The sequence below is a fragment of the Podarcis cretensis genome (genome assembly GCF_951804945.1).
Source record: "Podarcis cretensis genome assembly, chromosome: 4".
Lineage (NCBI taxonomy): Eukaryota > Metazoa > Chordata > Lepidosauria > Squamata > Lacertidae > Podarcis > Podarcis cretensis.
In genome coordinates, this window is record NC_137173.1 from 85,478,120 (window position 1) to 85,500,108 (window position 21,989).

A 21,989-nucleotide genomic window follows, 5' to 3' on the forward strand; every position below is an offset into this window, starting at 1 on the left:
GAACAGACCTCCAGAACGAATTAAGTACTTAACCCGAGGTACCACTGTATGTAGGAGATTTTTGTTTGGAGAATCATTCAGTCATATGAGCTGCAGTCTGAAGTGGTATTGGCCAGACATACATTTACAAAGTGCATGACAGCTAGGCAAAAACAGAAGACAACATATCTATTAACAGCTGTTAGCTATGGTTCACGTTTTACGGCTTGGTCCTTTGAGTGAGGGAGACATGCCTTCCTTCTGAGGCCACCATGTTCATGCCCAAGCTTGTGAGCTTCTGAAAGCATGTGGGTGGCCAGTGGCCGAAAGCAGAGTACTACCACAGTAAAGGAACCTGTTCTGAACAACATTTTGTTTGCAAATTTAAAATATGTTGCACACCTGCAGCTGCAGCCACAAGCGATGGTGAAAGATTATAACGAACTAAATATCCTCATGAATGTAAAAAGTTAACATTATTATGTCTTAAAACTCAATATCCTTTTCTAAGAGAAAGTCTTGAGTTTTTTTGTGCTTCAAGTTTAACAATTTCAAAGCTAACACAATGGGAAAAGAGGCCGTAACTGAGTAGTAGAGCGTGTACTTTATATTCAAAAGGCCCCAAGATTCAATCCCGCCTCTTTTCGTAGGGCTGGGAAAGATCCCTGTCTGAAATCCTGGTGAACCACTTCCAGTCACTAAAGACAATACTGAGTTTCCTATGTTCCTATTTTAAAAACCATCCAATTTATTTTGGCATCAATTCACATGTGAAAGGTCCCATATGATTCTCACATGCCGTTTGATACACATGAATTACCTTGTGCTCAGGATACACTTCTAATTACAGTGGTACCTTGGCTTAAGTACTTAATTCGTTCCGGAGGTCCATTCTTAACCTGAAACTGTTCTTAACCTGAAGCACCACTTTAGCTAATGGGGCCTCCTGCTGCTGCCACGCCGCCGGAGCATGATTTCTGTTCTCATCCTGAAGCAAAGTTCTTAACCCAAGGTAATATTTTTGGGTTAGCGGAGTCTGTAACCTGAAGCCTATGTAACCTGAGGTACCACTGTATGGCACTCAGAATTCAACAAGGCATCTACTTGTTCCTAGAAGAAGATGATCTAGATCATGGTTCTGAAGACAGACCAAATCGAAGTCTGAGAGTGGCAAGATTAACCACATGAATAGCAGGAGGATGAATGGAGAAGGTGCCCCCTGGCTCAGTCTCAGGCATCTCCAGTTAAAACAGATCAGCTAGCAAAGACCTCTGTCTTGAGACCTTGGTGATCTGCTGCCAGGAGGATAAATATCAACTTCTGAAACAACACTTTATACCAGACTTTCTAACTGCTAATTTATGTGCTTGAAATGGTTAAAACACTGGTTTTGCAACTGGTAGATCCAAGTTCAAATTCCTGTCTTGCCAGGAAGTTTAGTTCCTAAATGTCATATGAGGAATGTGTAGCTGCCAGTAACAAAGTTAATACTAAGTGTTCTCATTCCTGTTCCCATTCATTTCAGAAGAGGATTTGCGACTTTCAGTAAAGCAGGTAAAGTAACCACTTGGATTCAAACTAAACTGAACTCAGCCTTAGGCAGAAGCAACACTCTGTACAACTTGAAAGCTAAAATATTTCTTAGTAAAGGTAAAGGTACCCCTGCCCGTACGGGCCAGTCTTGACAGACTCTGGGGTTGTGCGCCCATCTCACTTAAGAGGCCAGGGGCCAGCGCTGTCCGGAGACACTTCCGGGTCACGTGGCCAGCGTGACATCGCTGCTCTGGCCAGAGCCAGAGCCAGAGCCAGAGCCGCACACGGAAACGCCGTTTACCTTCCCGCTGGTAAGCGGTCCCTATTTATCTACTTGCACCCGGAGGTGCTTTCGAACTGCTAGGTTGGCAGGCGCTGGGACCGAGCAGCGGGAGCGCACCCCGCCGCAGGGATTCGAACAGCCGACCTTTCGATCGGCAAGTCCTAGGCGCTGAGGCTTTAACCCACAGCGCCACCTGCGTCCCATAAAATATTTCTTACCCCCCCCAAAAAAAATGGGTCAAAAAAATTAGCCTGCCTTACTTTGTATATTATCTATTATTGGGAATAAGCCAGCAAATTAGTACCTATGTCAAATGCTGTAATTTATGCAATGAAAACAATCATGATCGTAATTTTTAATTAGATTAACACACACACAAATCAGTTTGTTTAAAGTATGTCACCTTGTTTTTTAGCTGAAAAGGTCCCAGCTTACAATGATCAGTAGTAAGATAGCCCCTGGTAACTTACAATCTTAAAAACATGACAGAAGAAAAAAGGAGTGAGGAGGGATGAGGAAAAAAGTAAGTTCATGCACCAGTTCTTAAAGTGATAGTTCTTTTAACAACCACCTGAAATGAAACAATTCATTGCTGTCACCTCACTGACCTTTTGATGTATATATTTTGCCCAAAGAGGAGGCTCAATCTCCTTGCCATACATTTGCCATACAAAGTTGCCATACATTTTTGGTGCCTAACTTCAAAATGTGGAAGTATCCCTGCTTGGCTCTCTTTAAACTTAAATCTTGTTTTCCTCTTTGAATATTTTCCATTTCAGACAATATACTCGGGTTACATACGCCTCGGGTTACATACGCTTCAGGTTACATATGCTTCAGGTTACAGACTCCGCTAACCCAGAAATAGTGCTTCAGGCTAAGAACTTTGCTTCAGGATGAGAACAGAAATCGTGCTCCGGCAGCGCGGCAGCAACAGGAGGCCCCATTAGCTAAAGTGGTGCTTCAGGTTAAGAACAGTTTCAGTTTAAAAACGGACCTCCGGAACAAATTAAGTACTTAACCCGAGATACCACTGTAGTAGCAATAGCCTGGATCCTGTTTTTGCAAGAGAGGAAACTTAACTGGCTTACATTAATATCTGAACTGAGGAGAAAGGCATGTCTATATTAGAATGATGGTAGTTTTATACACACACACACACATACACACTTTCTCTGTTGTTCAGCTTGACAGCAGCCCTTATCAGACAAAACTGTGTGAATGTTTGCCACAGATGGCAATGTCTATATAGAGATTGGCAACTGACATGCTCAGAACACCATTACTACACCATGTTGCCCCTCTAGTCCCGCCATTTGTCTTCTACATCGCGTGCATCCCTTCAAATTAAGAATGCTGCAACAAGCTGGTGCGCATCGCAAAGAATGGGAAACATGAGTCCCAAGGCAGGAATTCACAGGATCTCAAAGCTTTATAATTTGATCCCAGAGCACTGCAAAACCCATCAAGTCCTTTGTTTCCTCAGTCCTCATAACAATCAGACTTTGCTTAATAGTTGGGGAGGTGTATGAGAGAGAGAAAGAAAGAGAAAGAGAGAGAGCGAAACCAAGGAGCCTGGTGCACAGGGCATTGTTCTCTTGCTTTGTCTCAAATATGCTGTAGTTTCACATTGAGAGAAGGCCTGGCAGGAGAGAGGAATTTAGGGAGGATGACAGTAAGGGTAGCAACAAAAGGAGTTTTAAAATACGACAGCCTACCTGTGATAATTTTTATAGGCATTATCTTTTTATTTTCGTATGGCTCCACACACTGCTAATCAGTGATCTACTGGAAACTTCAGAACCTACTGAAACGCCTGGCAGGATATTTGGCTTTCAATTCTTCTACTCTGTTTATTCCCAATACAAGTATGTTCAACAGCCTTAGAAAGAGCCCTTGAACAAGAGCAGTCACTTAGCAATGAAATGTAAATTACTGACATGGGCTAAAACTTGGACTTGTCACTGCTAATGAGCACATTAAAAAAAAGGGAAAGTGCACACTAGATTACTATAACCTTTTCACTTAACCCTGTGTGTACTGAAAGCCACAATTCAAAGAGCCTGCATAATAGAAGTGCTACACAGCAGCTTTTCGTCAAGCTCAACCTATAAAGCATAAGAGAACTGTTGGGTACTGATTAAAGTGGAGGTTCAGATCCAATGACACTTCTCATGTAAACCACATAATTAAGTTTTAAGAGAGCTTCTATTTAAGACCAGCCATGCTAGGTCATGTCAACTGTCCATCTAACTCAGCACACTATCTTTCAATAAAGGATAGACAACACCCTTTTTTACATGCAAGCAAGGAATTTTACTAGTAAGGAATAATGGAAATATCCAGCTGTTCCTCTAATCTGTTTTATGGCCATATGGCCACATCTTCTTGATTTTATGACATTTATATTAATGAATATATTGTACTCGTGTTTCTGTCACTAATCTCCATTAACTAATAATTCTGTATCTTATGTTTAACTATTTTTTTCTATAGAAATGTCTACATTTTAAAAAGCCAAAACAGGTAAAATTTAACAGAGGAGTTGGCTGAGCAACTCAACAGCATTTAATAGCAGCACCAGATTATCACCTGGCTGTATAAACTATGACTATTACACCTAGGAATGCTTCTCGGAACCTGAAATAACATTTGCCCAATGTTTACGGCATTGTCCAGTTTATAGTATGTTCTGTGCTTATTTCCATATACCTTTTTTTTTTTAGTTTAAAATTTCTATTCAAAGGTCACAATGAACAAAGCTAACAATTTAAGAGCCCTCCTCCATGCTACAAAGAAAAATACTTCCGAAAATATACAGAAGTTTCAAAACAACTGATGACACAGCATTTACTTCATGGGCAGCTATGCTTTCTCAGCTCAAGGATCACGGGCTTTAAAAATTTTAAACTTTGGACTGAGCCACATATTTTCTTGAAAGTGACATACACTACAGTGCTGGAAAGAAAGAGAAGGAATGAGTACTAAGAATTCAGATAGCCCAGGGGTTCCCAAACAGTGGTCTATGGACCACCAGTGGTATGTGAGCTTCATTTAGGTAGCCTGCAGCATGTCCACATTAAATATTCATATTCATTTTTAAAATACAATTAAAAACAGAGATGCCCCCTGAAAACAGCAACATTTTGTTATTTTGGAACTTTTGGGGGGGACGGGACTCTGTTTCAGATAAGCAGAGAAGGAGAGCTAACACAGTGATACTTTCAGTAGTTTGTGAATGACTAGTCATGATGGCTCCCATTGGTAGCCAAAGCACTGTAGCTCCCAGAAACAGCCACATGAAATTTTCACAAGGCCTCTGAAAGCCGTGTGAGCGTTGAAGGCTACTGATTAGAAGCTGAGCAGATTTGAGGGTGAAAATAACCCAAAAGTAGCCCAGAGGCATAGGGGCAAGACTACAAGCCCACATGAGGTAAAAATATGGGATTTTTAAAAGTCAGTTTTAAAAAGTGTCAACTGTCAAGGGTTCTCTACAGCCCACTGAAAATGTCGGGTGGGGATATATGGCTCACGGGTTATGATGTACAAAAGAGGCAATATTCCTGAAGAGAAAGGGAAAATAAATACATATCACCTCCCCATCTCTTGTTCAGCCCAAGGACACATAGGCCTTTTTCAGTGCTCCTGTGTACCAAGGAACCAAAGCACATTTCCAGTTAGAAAGCAAACAAACAAAAGGAAAGTATTCCAATTTCGTCCTCTGAGATAACTGGATAAACTGAGACAACTGGATGAACCTCATTGGATATATCAACATAGTCTTCAGTCACTTATTTAGGTATAAACTTTAATTTACAAAGCTTCAATGGAGTGGAAAGTATTTTTAGGCGAGGGGCAGCCAGCTCAGCTGTACTGACATTTTCCACCCTGCAATAGTTCAATATTTAAAAATTGATCAGAACATTAGTAGTTACTAAAATTAGTATGCTTAATTGGCAACTGTTTCCAGCATGTGTTGTTCTATGAATCATTTAATAATGAAAAAGTGACATGTTTATGTGTGTATCATTCACATGAACTTACCCTCTCTGTGTTAAACTAAGCTTTGCTTTTAACTCTACAATGCTCATCTATTGAGATCAATTAGTAAAGAACATTCTGAATTATTTATTTCTGCTCCCTCCTCTTGGATCTAGCAATACACCTTCTAAACCACATGCATAAGACAAAGTTGTGAATCATAAAAGCCACATAAGGTTCAGGATTATAATGAAAAAGAGCAAGTAAAATCCAGCTATGTGATATATAACCATTCTTTACAGTTATTTCAATCGGAAGTGAAGAAGCAACACGCATGAACTTCACCATTTAAAAATATAAGACCTTATCTACTTTGCCAATGTACAGTTTAAAAGGCACATGAGTTCCCATTTGTGCCCTCTGCATCTGTTCTAAATTAGGTTTCAATTAGATACACAAAACAGGGAAACAAACATGTTTGTGCGTTCTTGACATACAATTTACACATTTGGCCCCCACAGAAAAGTGATTTGCATGCAAGAAATTCATCTTGCATAGTCCTAATACTTAAAGCTAAAAAGTAAACACATGAAAGCTGTCATTTTTTCCTACAGAAATTAAAAATCTTACTAACATATAATGTTACTTGACACAATATTCACCTTACGACATACAAATGAATATCCAAGAATAAAACTAATCCCGTCTGCATTACAATAAATTTGGCCATGGATATTGTCACCAATCTTGTAATCCAAACCCCGAAAACCCACCAGATTGCTAGGAAGTGAGCCCAGAGTGGAATAATGATTGCAAAATTGCCAAGTTTGGCAGCCAAACCGCAACATAATAGCTTCACGACAACATGAACAAATGCTTTTGTTTCATTGTTTTATATTTAGGGAAATTGCCAGCTAATGCCAGCTCTGGGACAGCCTAGTGGGAAAACCATTTGCTTGGGAGTAAAATCTATCTTCTGTTAAAGATCAAAGCATTCAACTTCACACCTCCTTTTTTCCATTAAGAAAGGAGATTCACTTTTTTATTCTAATTTACTTATTTGGGCTTGGAAGCTTTTTGTATGTCGCTGAAGATATTTTTTGTAGTAAGTGACTAGTAAGTCAAACAAGTTGTTGTTGTTGTTGTTGTTGTTGTTGTTGTTGTTGTTGTTGTTGTCAGAAAATTCTTTCAAATGGCAAACTCTGCTAAAAGGCAACTGGGTGTATCCTTTCCAAATTCCCACTAACTTTAGAAAGAAACAAAGCTCAGCATCATGCAACGACAGACCCATTAGAATTTGGTTATCATTTGGTTAAGTTGCACCCTACATAAATAACTTTTCTTATTTCATTAGCAAGCAGAATTTTCTTTTTAAATGAAAAACTGACATTAGTGATGAGTTAATAAGGGCAACTAACAAAGACAGGTAAGCAAACCAGTACACAACTTCTGCACATTACCTTCCAGAGTCCTGAACAGATAGGTGAATCCAACCAAGTGCACCCTGAGAAATTGTCACTCTTTCTTCAAATATGTTCATTATATCTGTTTTGCCAACATAAGTCCCAAGAAAGAAATCTATTTTGAAATTATGTTTTGAAGCAGCAAAACCTGACTATATCTGGCCTCCAGCCTATGAAACGGTCCCCCCCCCCCCCGAGGGAAGCTTGCCTGGTGTCTTTTGTGGAATCTTTTCAGCAACAGAAAGAAAGAAAATATTCTTTCTTCCCAGGCTTTGTTTTGTACATTTTAGCAGTGGCACAGTTTTTAGAGGTTTAGAGTTAACTTCTTCCTCTTGACAACAGCTTTTAATACTGTTTATTGGGGTTTTCATTTTTGTTAATTTGCATGGGGATGTTCCTTTTTTCATATGCATAATGGAAGAGTAGGCTATTGGCATTCTCATGCAATTGCACTTAGGGATTTTTAATTGCGTTTCCTATTTTGTATGCTGTAAGACACATAGAAACTTTGGTGCAGGTGATACAAAATTCAATAAGTAACAATATCAACAACGAACCAACAACGAATCCAAAATATGGTCCATTTTCAAATGCAGCAAACCAGCAGAGAAGTAAAAACACAGCCTATTATCAAGTAACTTTAGCTTGCCTGGAGCACATTTTCAAACAATAAATGTGATCTGGAGCATGATTTACCAACACATTAAATACAAGAATATGTGCTGACATGTTACTTCCTCATTTTTCTGCAGCATTTTCACTGCTACTTTTAAATAGCAATTTCAGTCTCTCAGCCATTTCACGTTATGAAACATAGATCCAAAGGCCCTATGCTGGACTGATCACATGACAAAATTAGCCTTGCTAAGAGGTACACTGGACCTCTACTCACGTAAGCAGCACAGCATGTTCATTTGCTGGACTAGAATACTGTCTACTCTCTGCTCTCCCAACCTCAAATATTACTGTGGCAGGTGAAGCCTTCAGACTAAAGCAGCTGCTCATGTGCAGCAAAATTATCTTTAAGCCACCTGGATGGTCCAATATTAGGCATCTGTAAGGCAATTCAAGCTCTCTTAATGATTTGCAAGTTCTCTATTATGTCCTCCTTTAACTAATTACAGGTACAAATATGAAAGCCTTTACATATCAGGCCCCAAGTTGTGCCAATTTAAACAGCACTTTACAGCTAATATCCAAGGTAACCAGGGTTTTTTATTCCTTAATATTCTGCCTCTGACACAGTGCTCCCTCCTGTATTTTGGGGGCACATGCACACCAGAAGTGTAAGCAAAGGGTGGTAGAGACAGTGAATTTATGTTTCCAGATAGTCTGCCTTAGGTCATCCATGTTCTAGTAACCTCCAGGTTAGGCTACTCTAATGCACTACACATGGAAATGTTTTTGAAGACTGGAAATTGCAGTCAGTAAAATCAGTAGTTAGTATGCAATGATAGTATGCATACTGCGCACTGGCTTCCAATCCATTTCTGGGCCCAACACAAAGTGCTGGTTTTCATTATTAAAGCCCTTCACATCTTACAATCCGGAAACTTAAAAGAACAACCAGCTCCATCCGTACCCACCCATAAATTAACATATTCATTGGAAGTCATACTTACCATCTGAGGTGAGGTGGATGGCTAGCCAGTTACGGAATGGTCTCCGCAAAGAGGTTCATTGGATGCCTACTTTATTGTTGTACTGGCACATTTATTTCAATAGCTGTATAGCCTGCCTTTCCACCAGAAGGTGAGCTAACATCGTAAAACATGAATTCAACCATAAAACATTTTTTAACATGTTATCCACATTGTGAACACAGGACAGCATAATAGTGATTATACACCCTATATGTCAGAATCCTGAGCAAATAATCAGATTGGACCTCAACACTATAGTAGTGTGGGGGACAGCTGGGGTTCACCTAGGAGAGATTTCACTCAGGATGGATCTCCATAAACAGGTACTTGGTACTTGGGTCCAAATTTACTCCGTTGTTAGCACCCGTCTGTCTCAAAAGACAAACATGCCTTTATATATTAGGCAAATACTTTATTTTCTCCAGTTTTCAAAATAAATTTCACTTCTGCTGACTGCTTTTATTATTCAGAGGCTTTTAGATTACTGTGTGTATTTACAGTTTAATTTTTTTAATTCCTTTTTTGCAAGACACACTGGGAATATAATTCAATAGCGATATAAACATACCTACAACAATAAATTTTGCAACCCCAGTCATCTTTGACTGGACTTAATCATCCAGGAGTCCTTTACCTTTACCTTTTTATTATTCATAATTTGCAAAGTACTATTGCGTGGACTTTCAAAAGACTATGAAGTGAGGCCACAACAGAGTGTTGTGGTCCTCTTCAGTGAGGGATAGGATGGGTAAGCAGCCTGTCTGCCATCTGGAATCCCCCCCTCAACTTTCACAGCCATCTTGCTGAAAGAAATGGGCAGGATAACTTGGAAATTAGAGCAAAACCACAAACTGGAGTTGGAGGTAACCTTTGTAAAGAGATGGAAAGAACACCCCCAAGATGAAGTCACATCAAGGCAGGCTCAGAGGAAAGAAATAGAAATGGAGCATGGGAGATAAATATTGAGATTAGTGGAACAGGAAAACAGGAAGGAAATACTGGAACCTAGGACAGGAGAGGGAAGTGGCAAGAAAACTGTAAGATCAAGGGAACAGAAAGGTTTTGAAAAGAAAGCAAAAACGGTACAATACTACAGGACAGGACAAAAGATAATAAAGACACACAAATGTTTTGGGGATTTTTTAGGCTGGAAAATCTACATCTAGTGTCATACCCTTCACCAGCTGTGCCCTGAAAAGCCTGAAGTCAACAGGTAACAGCTAATCATACATGCTAACACATAAGCTGGGTCTAACCATACATTTTTTTTAAGCTACCTTTGCACAACATTTTTAAAAAATCTATTTTACAGCCTTTCCACACAATAGCTGTGCAGTTCTCTCTTTCTCTCTTGCACAGGATTCAGATAGGCTGGTGCCGCTGTTGTAAAGATACTGCATTTTCCCAGTTACCAGAAACACAGCATTTTGTCACTAGGAAATGAACAATTATTCTCCCAGCAAGTACAAGCAGAGCTACTACAAAATGCCTCTGCACTGAATGTCACATGACACAGCACAAGAGTCACTCTCTCTCTCTCTCTCTCTCTCGCTCTCTCTCTCTCTCTCTCTGTGTGTGTGTGTGTGTGTGTGTGTGAAAAACACATGCCTAAGAGAGTGCCACAACACAGAAAGAAATAACCATACTCAGTACACGGCACCTCCCATTTCAACATGACAGGCATGTTAAAATGACACTGATCTTTTTAAAATTTATCATTTATAATATATACACCCCTATAGAACCTAATAGGGGCATGGGTGGCGCTGTGGGTTAAACCACAGAGCCTAGGACTTGCCGATCAGAAGGTCAGCGGTTCGAATCCCCGCAACGGGGTGAGCTCCCGTTGCTCGGTCCCTGCTCCGGCCAACCTAGCAGTTCAAAAGCACGTCAAAGTGCAAGTAGATAAATAGGTACCGCTCCGGCGGGAAGGTAAACGGCATTTCCATGTGCTGCTCTGGTTCACCAGAAGCGGCTTAGTCATGCTGGCCACATGACCCAGAAGCTGTACGCTGGCTCCCTTGGCCAATAAAGCAAGATGAGCGCCGCAACCCCAAAGTCGGCCACGACTGGACCTAATGGTCAGGGGTACCTTTACCTTTATAGAACCTAATGAAATTCTACTTGATTTTCTACTCATGCTTCACACATTGGCAATGGCCTGCATGCCGAGAGGTGCAGCTCCAAATCATCCAGGCCCGCAGGGATTCTGCTCCCTCACCATCTTTATCACGGCCTCTCCCTTCTTCCTGGTGGACTCAACTAGCCACCCCACTTGCTCCTCCTCTGCCACCATGCCAGCCAAAGTGCAGCTGAAGAACCTGGAACAGCTGCTTTTAGCCAAACCACTGCAGTGAGAGAGGCCTGAGTGTGGCGGTACTGCTGGAGCGCCTGCTCAGCCTCTACACCAAGTGCAGTCACGACTCGCCACTCCAGAGGGCCAGGCTGATCTCAGGCTTCCTCAAGTGGAAATGGACCTCTTGATCATCAAGAGTGACATGGGCAAGTTCCTCATCAACGGCACTTGGGCAGCCTACCCAGAGTCAGCAGTCAACATATCACTGGTGGTAGGCCTGAGAGCCCCACCGTCTCCACCATGGACCACAACCAGTGCAGCATCTGGCTGTGCTGGTTTAACAACAGACACGATGTGTATTTTATGTGCATTTGAATGAACTGAATTAGAGTAAAAAATTATGAGTCATGGGGGCATGGAGGGTGTGTGCATGAACTTACCAGTGCTTAGCTTATTTTGTTGTTGTTGCTATTCCGTTATCTCTTAGAGACAAGGGTAAGCGACTGTAAACTACAGAAGGCATGTGGGCTTCACGACAAGAGGTTCTGAATTACACTCCCAAATAATAGTGCTGCAAATGCTTTATTTAGTTACAAACAAATATGCTTTCCTTGTTAGAACAACTGACTAGTAGGCACACTTGTACAAGAAAAGCATGAATTGCGAAACTGGAAACCTGATTTAAAATCAATGCTTCCAAAATGGGCTATGTGTCTTTTCATTTCCATACAGTGGTACCTCGGGTTAAGTACTTAATTCGTTCCGGAGGTGAGTTCTTAACCTGAAACTGTTCTTAACCTGAAGCACCACTTTAGCTAATGGGACCTCCTGCTGCCACTGCGCTGCTGGAGCACGATTTCTGTTCTCATCCTGAAGCAAAGTTCTTAACCTGAAGCACTATTTCTGGGTTAGCGGAGTCTGTAACCTGAAGCATATGTAACCTGAGGTACCACAGTACAAGTATCTTCCAGCCCTTTCCACGTTACAACATCTCCACACATCAGTTACCAGCTGGAATTCAAATAGTTCCTCCATGCAAGCAGAAAACTCTTCTGCATATGGAGTGAGGGGTAGTAATTTTCACTTACTCTTATTATATATTTATATCCCACTTTTTTCCCCTGACAGGACTCAACTTGTCAACTGTAGTCCTTAGTAGATCATCAAATCCCACTACAAGACCTTCCTTCAAGTGCAGTTGAGGGAAGAGGTGATAGGTGAGAAGGCGCTACAGTGAGAAGGGAAACCAAAATCAGCATAATTAGTGAGACCAGTGGGATTTGGATAATTTGATCTACTTGCAGACATTACTCATCTTTGGTAATCTGCAGGTATTACAGTGTGATTTAATACAATACATGCCACAACGATGATGATTTTTTTAAAAAACGGCTTCCTAAAAGGATTGCCTGCTGAAAAATTAAGTCATTTACGGCTCTTAAGTAATCTATCAATGTGTACAATATTCAATGTGTACAAAGTACTTCATTTAATATTTGTGGGTTGCTTCTGAACAAAATTCTTCAAGGCAGATGGGAATAACTGAAAATCACAATTAATACACAGGCAAGTGATAAAATTTAAGACACAACAGAAGCCAGAAGCCCATAGAGGGTATTACCATGGGGCTCTTTAAGGGAAGCACTCTTTTCACTTTTTCAAATAGGAAACAAAGTGAATAAATAAATGTCATTCACTGATGTCTATATTTCATAGCTTACATTTCAGAACAGTTGGCTTACAGAAATATGCAGTACCCACAAGGGACAAAGTGGCTTCAAATAAACAAACAAGACCAGCCCATGAGTACTGAATGAAAAGGTTAAAAGGATTAACTGATGCATGTTTCCATTGGTTTTCATTGTTAGAGAGTATGCTACAAATGTTTCATCCCAAATGTCAAGTTATCCAAGCACAGTTTCAGATACACCGCAAGGAAAATATCTAAGCTTCTTTCTATCAAATAAGGAAAATGGAAGGCAGAGATGGTAGCCTACAAAGGATCAGGGTCTTCAAGATGGGGAAAGGGAGTTTTCATTGATGGCTTTAATTTTAATCTGTGATTAAAACTTTAATACATTAACCACACTGATTAATAATTTCAAAGGCTGCAGCAATATACAGCAATACACCACATCATGCTCAGAGAGAAGCATCATTTAAAAACTTACCAGACGGCCAGAAAATTCTTTGTTTTCAGATAGGAATCCATATCCTGGATGGACCTTTTAAAAATAAAAGCCAAGAGTAGGTTTCATTGCTCTAGACAACCAAAAGCTTGATGCTGACAGCATCTCATCAGTAGTTACAATTTAAAGCAGCAAGTTTACTTGTACTTTATACTAGATGAGTAGATACAGCAGAAAACACCCCTTATGGCAGTCATTTTGTTGGAACCAGTTTTGCTAGTGAGGAAATAAAGTTTTTGAGCTAGAATAAGCTTTCCGTCCATTCTCCATCATATGACAAACTCTGTGGAAATCAATAATAAAGGTAAAGGTACCCCTGCCCGTACGGGCCAGTCTTAACAGACTCTAGGGTTGTGCGCTCATCTCACTCTAGAGGCCGGGAGCCAGCGCTGTCCGCAGACACTTCCGGGTCACGTGGCCAGCGTGACAAGATGCATCTGACGAGCCAGCGCAGCACATGGAACGCCGTTTACCTTCCCACTAGTAAGCGGTCCCTATTTATCTACTTGCACCCAGGGGTGCTTTCGAACTGCTAGGTTGGCAGGCGCTGGGACCGAGCGACGGGAGCGCACCCCGCCGCGGGGATTCGAACCGCCAACCTTTCGATCGGCAAGTCCTAGGCACTGAGGCTTTTACCCACAGCGCCACCCGCGTCCCCTGTGGAAATCAATAGCTTACTCTAAACAGCAGCATAAGCCACTTCATGCACTCCTCAACTCTCAGTCCTAATTTAAATGTACAGCATATTTGTCTTTAAACAAGACAAAGAAAAAATAATGGTTTATCAATTCAGGGTTCCCTATGTTCACAATCACATATAAACTAGATCACTGGTGGCTGCAATGTTACCGGGCGAGTATCATATGCTCCCAGGCCACAATTTTCTGGCATGCTAACATTTCACATGCAAGTGCTAAAAACATGGTATCTATGCACCACCTTCCAAAGTATCTAACAGTCGTCAGCCTGGGTGAGAAACACAGATACGGTCATTTTGACTTATTTTCATTTCTATTCCCACCAGATGATTCTAGAAGCTCTTCCTTATTACATTTCTCTCTGTGTAAGCGCCTCTCTCCATACCCTTTCACATTTCTCTAACCTTCCAAGCTCTTCTCTCAAAAACATTTTTCTGGCCTTCAAGTTAACCACAGTGCCAGTATTCAATGTTAGCAGCTCTGCTACAAATCCCACTTCAAACAGAATATAGTATTTTTTAAAAAAAAATAACAACCAGTAGACCACAAATGAGTTGTAAAAACAATTTTTACAAAATGCCTCAGTATCAAAATAATGCAACCACATGGTACATAGAGTAATTACAGAACACATTAAAGTGGGAAAACCTTCAGTTTCATAATTTGTAATCTTACGTAAATTCGTAGCTAAGGAAATCTAGGTGGCAGGCTAAAGATGAAAGCCTGAACTATTTCTATCTCTATTAAATCTTCTTAACTAACAATGTAAACATCTGCAGTGTCTGTTAGCTAATTAATGTTGTTTGCCATTTTTCTCCTCCCTCCCCCTTTCCAAATGCACCATACTGAAACATTCATTTCAAAAGAAATGATAATGCTAATTGAGACACTCCAGGGTAATTGCTGGTGTTGTCCGACTCCCATCCAGCGAATTTTATTTAAAGATGCTTTCGCATTCAGCAGTTCTGAAGACCACATTTGCATTCACTGATGCAACAAGGAAAAAGTATTATTGTCATCATTTTTTTTAAATGCCAACCATTCTTGTTAAACTTTGACTCTTTGACCTTATTGAAGGATAGAGGGGCAGAGGGAAGAGAAGAAAACAGGCTGCACACCTAGTCGATCATGTTTTGTCAGCAACATGAAACACTGAAAATAATTACTCAGTGCACCATTTATCATATTCGCCATGTGGATAAAAATTCTCACACAGGCCAAATAATAAAATAAAACTAAGCAAGATTACTGCTGTCTTATAAAAAAAAAGACATCCAGAAAGAGAGGCTATGGCACAGAAAGGGTTAGTGCTCTAAACTAATTGGGATTCCCACCCCCACCCCCAGCAAATTTGGAAATGAACTGAAGCTGCTCCCTGGTGTGAAAGCTGAATCCAGCAGCCACCTGCAGGATCAGCAACCGGCACTGCCAGATGCTACAAAAGCCTTTGATTTCCAGTAGCGATTTCGGCCACATTTAACTCATGTGACATGAACTAAACTGGAATAGCATATTCAATCATTCTCCCCCTCGCTTCTTTTTTTTTATCTTTAAATACAAACTCTAGCTTCTCTGCTTTCTATATATGAAACAGCTGCAGAGGAGAGACTCATTCAGACTCACAGCTTGGGCCCGGGTTTTTTTAATGGCTTCCATGATAGCATCCATGTTGAGGTAGCTTTTACTAGTGGGAGCTGGGCCAACACAGACTGCTTCATCCGCCATTTTCACATGGACCTGGAAAGATAAAATGTCGACATTTTAACACATATGCACCAGCAAATACATTTACTACCACCTCCTTTAGCTATTGTTTTAGGAAATGAAAAAGAAAATTCACATCGTGCAGACAGGTATGCTCAAATATATCGCACACAGTATAAACACAGACACACACACACACACACACACACACACAAAACAAAAGAGAAAAGGGAGGGGAAGGAGGATATATACTGTATAATGAACACAAGGGCTCGTTGGTACATTCAAGGGCTCGTGAAGTTAAATTTCATTTTATGCCAAGTGTGGTTTGGCTTTTGACAAATAATACAAAGAAATGCAAACCTGAATGTGGCTACGCTGATAATCTATATGTAAATTCAAAGCCTAAAACTACTTTGTTAAATGTAACCAGGGTAGCTTAATATCGTACTACTTAACAACAAACATTCACGGCCAGTTCCATCTAAGCAGGCTCCCCAGGAAGTTGGTGATAATTAGACTGAATTGAATGAAGGGATGCAGTGAGTGTCCCTGCACAGCATCAGGTCAGTACCATGAACAAATTAAAGCCTATGACTAAAGAGTTCAATATCACTACACGTGAACCAGAAAATCTTGAGAATTATTTAAGCAGGCTTAGATTCCCTAATTCATTCTTATCTTATTCACAGGAACAATTGTCAAACAGATGTTCTGTAAAAGGTGGGGGCTACAGCTAATGGCCAAAAAAAGTTTGCCTACAATTTAGAATTATTTTTGGAGAGTACATGTTCTAGAGGAAGTATCTCAAAGAGTTAGACTTTGGCATAGTTTAAGGATACTTAGCTAATCTTTTAAAAGGACAAAAAAAATTGCTCAGGAAGCATCTGCCATTTTTAATAATTAGCAATGAAAAGGGGGCTGGTATTCTATTTATTTTATTAAATGCATACTATTTAATAATATTTATACGGTTATATACAATCAGGCATCTGCATCATAGCTATAGCAGTTCTCTGAGACAGACTAGAGGAACAAACTACTAATGAAGAAGTTAAGATGACATTTAACAGCATGTTCTTTTGATGAGACTAAAAATAATTGTGAGTCTCAGGTAGAAATAGGATCAATTCTCAAAGATCAAGAAGGTATTTAAGGGGGGGGCAGAAGACTTAAATACTTCTGAAGTAATATGCTCAGACCTTTAAAATTAGGAAGAAATATAGCCAGAGAATTTAGATGGTAGAATGCAATACATCTATCCATTCTGATTTTAGATATGTATTAAGCACACTCAAAATACTGTGCATATGAAACAATTCTAAAACCCTAACACATTAAAGTACATCAATTTTAGTCAGAATAGACGCATTTCCCATGCCCACTGATTTCAATGAAATGACCCCATGGCTTAGTTGGAAAATTATCATGTATACCAAACTACTCTCATTAAATCCAAATACTGTACACTAAAGAATAGTGTTCAAGAGGCCTCGTTTCAGATGCCACAATAGAATCTATTGTGCTTCCAGAGTTTAGGGAAAAAAGGATGTACAAGTCAATCTGATTTCCAAACCTCAGGTGCAGAACGTTGTCCTGAACATGCATACCAAGATTAATTACAATGTTGCAGTTTTAATTGGAGATACATGGAACATGAAACGTGCCACAAGGTGATATTTCCTGACTCCCCTGAAAATGAGTGACAGCTAAGCAGGTATGTGCTTTGAGGGTATCTACTGTAAGCCTGCAGCTTACACACATTTAAGTTAAACGCATTCAGCTTTACGTGCTTGTTAAAATAAATAAGTAAATAAATTTTAAAAGAGGGCAGAATGCAGGTGGGTGCCTGGAGGAAAAGGACTTTGGCAATTCCACTCACCACTGGACCCAGTGTTCTGACTTTACACAATTGGGCTTTAGGTGGAACCCCTGGAATGTAACCCCCATGTAAGTTGCAGGCTTACTGTAAATATTATGATTATTTTACACCCAGAGGCATACCTAAATTCAAATGACGTTTCTATAATTTTCCTCTCATCTGGAATTCAAAAGGTGCCGCAATGTCATTTTAACTAAGACGCTCCTGAAGTTGCATTCATAGTTTCTAAACCAATTCAATCTCTCTCTCTCTCTCTCTCTCTCTCTCTCTCTCTCTCTCTCACACACACACACACACACACACACACACACACTGCGACTAGTTAGCTAATTGTAGAAGTAGTATTTGGGGAATTTGGGTAATACGTACATGGTTTTAAGCAAAACATAGGCAGCCCAAAAAGGTATACTATTTTCACTTCCTCAATTATACAAAGATAACTTATGAACTAGTTCTATAAACTAGTCCTACTGAAGATGTTGTCATCAAAAAAGCCAATGTACAAATGTAGAAGCAAACTAAGCAGTGATAGATTCCTGCAAGCACTATCAACATTAAGTCAACTTTGCTATAACTCTGCTATATCAGTCTACGACACCGCAGATGTCTGTTTGCTTCCATGACTGTTTTGCAGTTATTTTCCTGAATACTTAAGAGAGGTTCACTTATCAACTTGAAAGTGCAGTGAAGTTTTTTTTTTTCTGGTATGTTTCACAGCTCTTCCCCACCTCCACTAACCCAACTGTTCACATCAGCCCGGCTTCATTAGCATCAGATTCAATTCTGTTTCTATACACACCAGGGGGCGTTGATGGGTGGTAATGTTTTTGCCCTGTACAAAAGTGTTCACACCTTGGCTAGAAAGGAACCAACTGAAGCTTCTGGTTTGAGAAATAATGCATCAAACAGCAGGATTGTATTAACAAAGTACAGGATATTTATGCATCTTGGATAACATTGTGAAAACAGAGATAAAAAATGGAGCACTGAAAACACAGTGAGTGCACAGTAAGCAGGAGTGTGAACATAAGTCTTGGACTCCCCACCAAACTCTCTCTCTCATCAACAGTTTCAGAGTAGCATTCTTCCCATCCACTCCATTTGTATGAACATCTTTGGCCAGTTTGTTCCTTCCATACATCAGACAAAAAGCAGAATAGCATTTTATACCAAATAGTTTCATTTATTATTTTATTTATGTTAACATTCCATCATTCTATACAATGAAGGAAAATTACAACAACTTAAGACTGAAATATGGACAAAATCAGATACCAATAATAAGAACAATAAGTTGTTGTTGTTTAGTTGTTTAGTCGTGTCCGACTCTTCGTGACCCCATGGACCAGAGCACGCCAAAAGCAGCAGAAAAACACAAACAGCAAAAGCACAAACCACTCAAATGGATTTCATTTTTTAAAAAGCCCGCTGAATAAAACTGACTTCCAGGGCACACTTAAAAGTGGGAAATGAAGGGGCAAGACACCCTAGACTGTAAGTCATTCTATAATCTGAGTGCCGTAATTTAAAGAGAAGCTGTCTCATCTCCATCAACTGAATTTCTATAGGTGGAGGTACAGCAAGAAGCTGAGTGACATGCAAGCAAGTTCATGTGGGAAGAAGCAATTCCTGGAATATTCCAGCTTTAAATCATTTTGGGACTGAAAGTCCAAAACCAGCACCTTGAATAGAACCCAGGAACAAACTGGCAGCCAGCAGAGCTGGTACGAAACTGGCACAATACGACCTGTCTTAGTAAACTCAGACAACAGCTGGGGCCACAGCATTCTGAATCAACTGAAGTTTCCAGAACATCTTCCAAGGAAGTCCCACGTTGAGCTCATTACAGTAAGCCAATCTAGAAATGACTGGTTCTACTACTCCCAAGAAAAATGCAATTAGTGTACTAAATGAAGTTGGTTGAAAGAACTCCTGGTCACATGTATATCAAGAATCAGCCTGGATAGCTCAGTTGGTTAGAGAGTGGTGCTGATAATGCCAAGGTTGCAGGTTCAATCCCTGTATGGGACAGGGGCATATTCCTGCACTACAGGGGACTAGACAAAATGATCCTCAGAGTCCCTTCCAACTTTATAATTCTATGATTCTAAGTCTCCCAAACTGTGAACCTGTTGCTTCAAAAGGAGTACCACCTCTCCACCCAAGGGTGATCTTCACTTCCAAGATTATTATGTTTTACTTCATTCACCAACACGGATTCCAAAACAGCTACCTGCTGCCTTTCTGGGTTTCGATGAAGGGAACGAGAGACAGAGTTTGGTAACTTATGCCAAAATATCCAGATAACCTCACTCAGCAGTTTTATGTAGCGGTTAAAGAGCAGACTCTTCAGAATCCCATCAGTCAAAGATCACAGATCAGGAAACTCCAGCACCACCTTCTAGAAGCTGCTCTCCACTGATCAGAGCCACTGTAAGCTATCACTCAACCATCCATCCCCAACAAGTTGGCCAGAATTACACCATGGCTGATTGTTTCAATTGGAATCTACAAAGATGTACTCTACACTCCCTCCGCTAGCACAAAGTGATCAAGGCAGGCTCAGTCTCATAGTCAGATCAGAAACCAAACTAGAATGGAACCAAGTAATGAGTTTAATTTTAAAAACCTACGCTTGGAAAAGGAACGTGAAAAGAATAAGGCACTTTTTACCTTTTGGCACACTTGCCAAATCAAAACAGAAGCCAAGGCCAATCTAGTGGTGTGTGCTACAGTTCACATGCAGCTCCCTTGAAATGGTCCCCCCTCTAGTCTACTGAGCAGGCAGCATTTTGGTGCTGTAAGGTAGCCAGCAAACTTTAATTAGATTTATGCATTGCTTCCTAAAGCAAAGGAAATCCCAAAGTAGCTTATAGAAAAGATAGAACACTAAAATACAATTCAGTACCACAGATCCACTGAGACAATATCAAAATACTAAAGAGTGTACATTAAGAATCACTTGGTGGTGGTTGGCATCTGTCTCTTGATCACAAAAATATCCACCCTCATCCACCACAGCAAAGAGCAACAGCAAATAAACCCAGAAAGTCAGACCATTAAGGCTGCCCTAATGTGTGGGAAGGGACGCAGGTGGCGCTGTGGGTTAAAGCCTCAGCGCCTAGGACTTGCCGATGGAAAGGTCGGCGGTTCGAATCCCTGCGGCGGGGTGCGCTCCTGCTGCTCGGTCCCAGCGCCTGCCAACCTAGCAGTTCGAAAGCACCTCCGGGTGCAAGTAGATAAATAGGGACCGCTTACCAGCGGGAAGGTAAACGGCGTTTCCGTGTGCGGCTCTGGCTCGCCAGAGCAGCGATGTCACGCTGGCCACGTGACCCGGAAGTGTCTCCGGACAGCGCTGGCCCCTGGCCTCTTAAGTGAGATGGGCGCACAACCCCAGAGTCTGTCAAGACTGGCCCGTACGGGCAGGGGTACCTTTACCTTTTTAATGTGTGGGAAGGGATCTGGGTGGCACTGTGGGTTAAACCACAGAGCCTAGGACTTGCCAATCAGAAGGTTGGCAGTTCGAATCCCCGTGACAGGGTGAGCTCCCGTTGCTCGGTCCCTGCTCCTGCCAACCTAGCAGTTCGAAAGCATGTCAAAGCGCAAGTAGATAAATAGGTACCGCTCCGGCGGGAAGGTAAACGGCGTTTCTGTGCGCTGCTCTAATTTGCCAGAAGCGGCTTAGTCATGCTGGCCACATGACCCGGAAGCTGTACGCCGGCTCCCTTGGCCAATAAAGCAAGATGAGCGCCGCAACCCCAGAGTCGGCCACGACTGGACCTAATGGTCAGGGGTCTCTTTACCTTTTAATGTGTGGGAAAACATGATACTCATAAGCAAGTCCATGAGTATAATAGTGCCCAGAAAGGCCACAAAACCATGCAAATCATATGTTGGTCATAGCATAAGGAAACCAGGACAACCACTGCCACTCAGGACTGTCAATTCAGGTCAGCATCAACATGTTTACAGAACTGGGTATGCCTTTTTATTACCCCTGCATTCACATGCATACTTCTACTTACCTTCTTGCTGCAGAAGAAATAAAATCTGATCAGCTGCATTCTTCGCCCTCACAGAGCCACCCACCTGCACTGTTCTCATATAGCCCTCTCTATAACTGTAAACAGCTGAAGATGCTTTCCATTCTGCAGTTACCACTAACTTACGGTAAATGCAAATGCCTAATTAAAAGTAAACACACAACACAGCTCACAAATCCCTCAAGAGTGCCTAAGATCACCCACTGTCCCAGTTATGTAGACTACGTCAACCTTTTATATCTTGAAGTCTTAAGGCACTGATCCCTCCACTAAAAACCCTTCACCCTCCAAAAAT

General features: G+C 41.0%; 1 protein-coding gene across 1 annotated transcript in view; it reads right to left on the reverse strand.

The window, feature by feature from the left end:
• Nucleotides 1–21,989, reverse strand: part of PCCA (propionyl-CoA carboxylase subunit alpha) — a 222,637-nt gene that overhangs the window by 174,304 nt on the left and 26,344 nt on the right. The window contains exons 5-6 of the mRNA XM_079972667.1: nt 15,689–15,802; nt 13,350–13,403 (exon numbers count right to left, since the gene is read on the reverse strand). Coding sequence (XP_079828793.1) covers nt 13,350–13,403; nt 15,689–15,802 — 168 coding nt within the window. The remainder of the gene's footprint in view (nt 1–13,349; nt 13,404–15,688; nt 15,803–21,989) is intronic.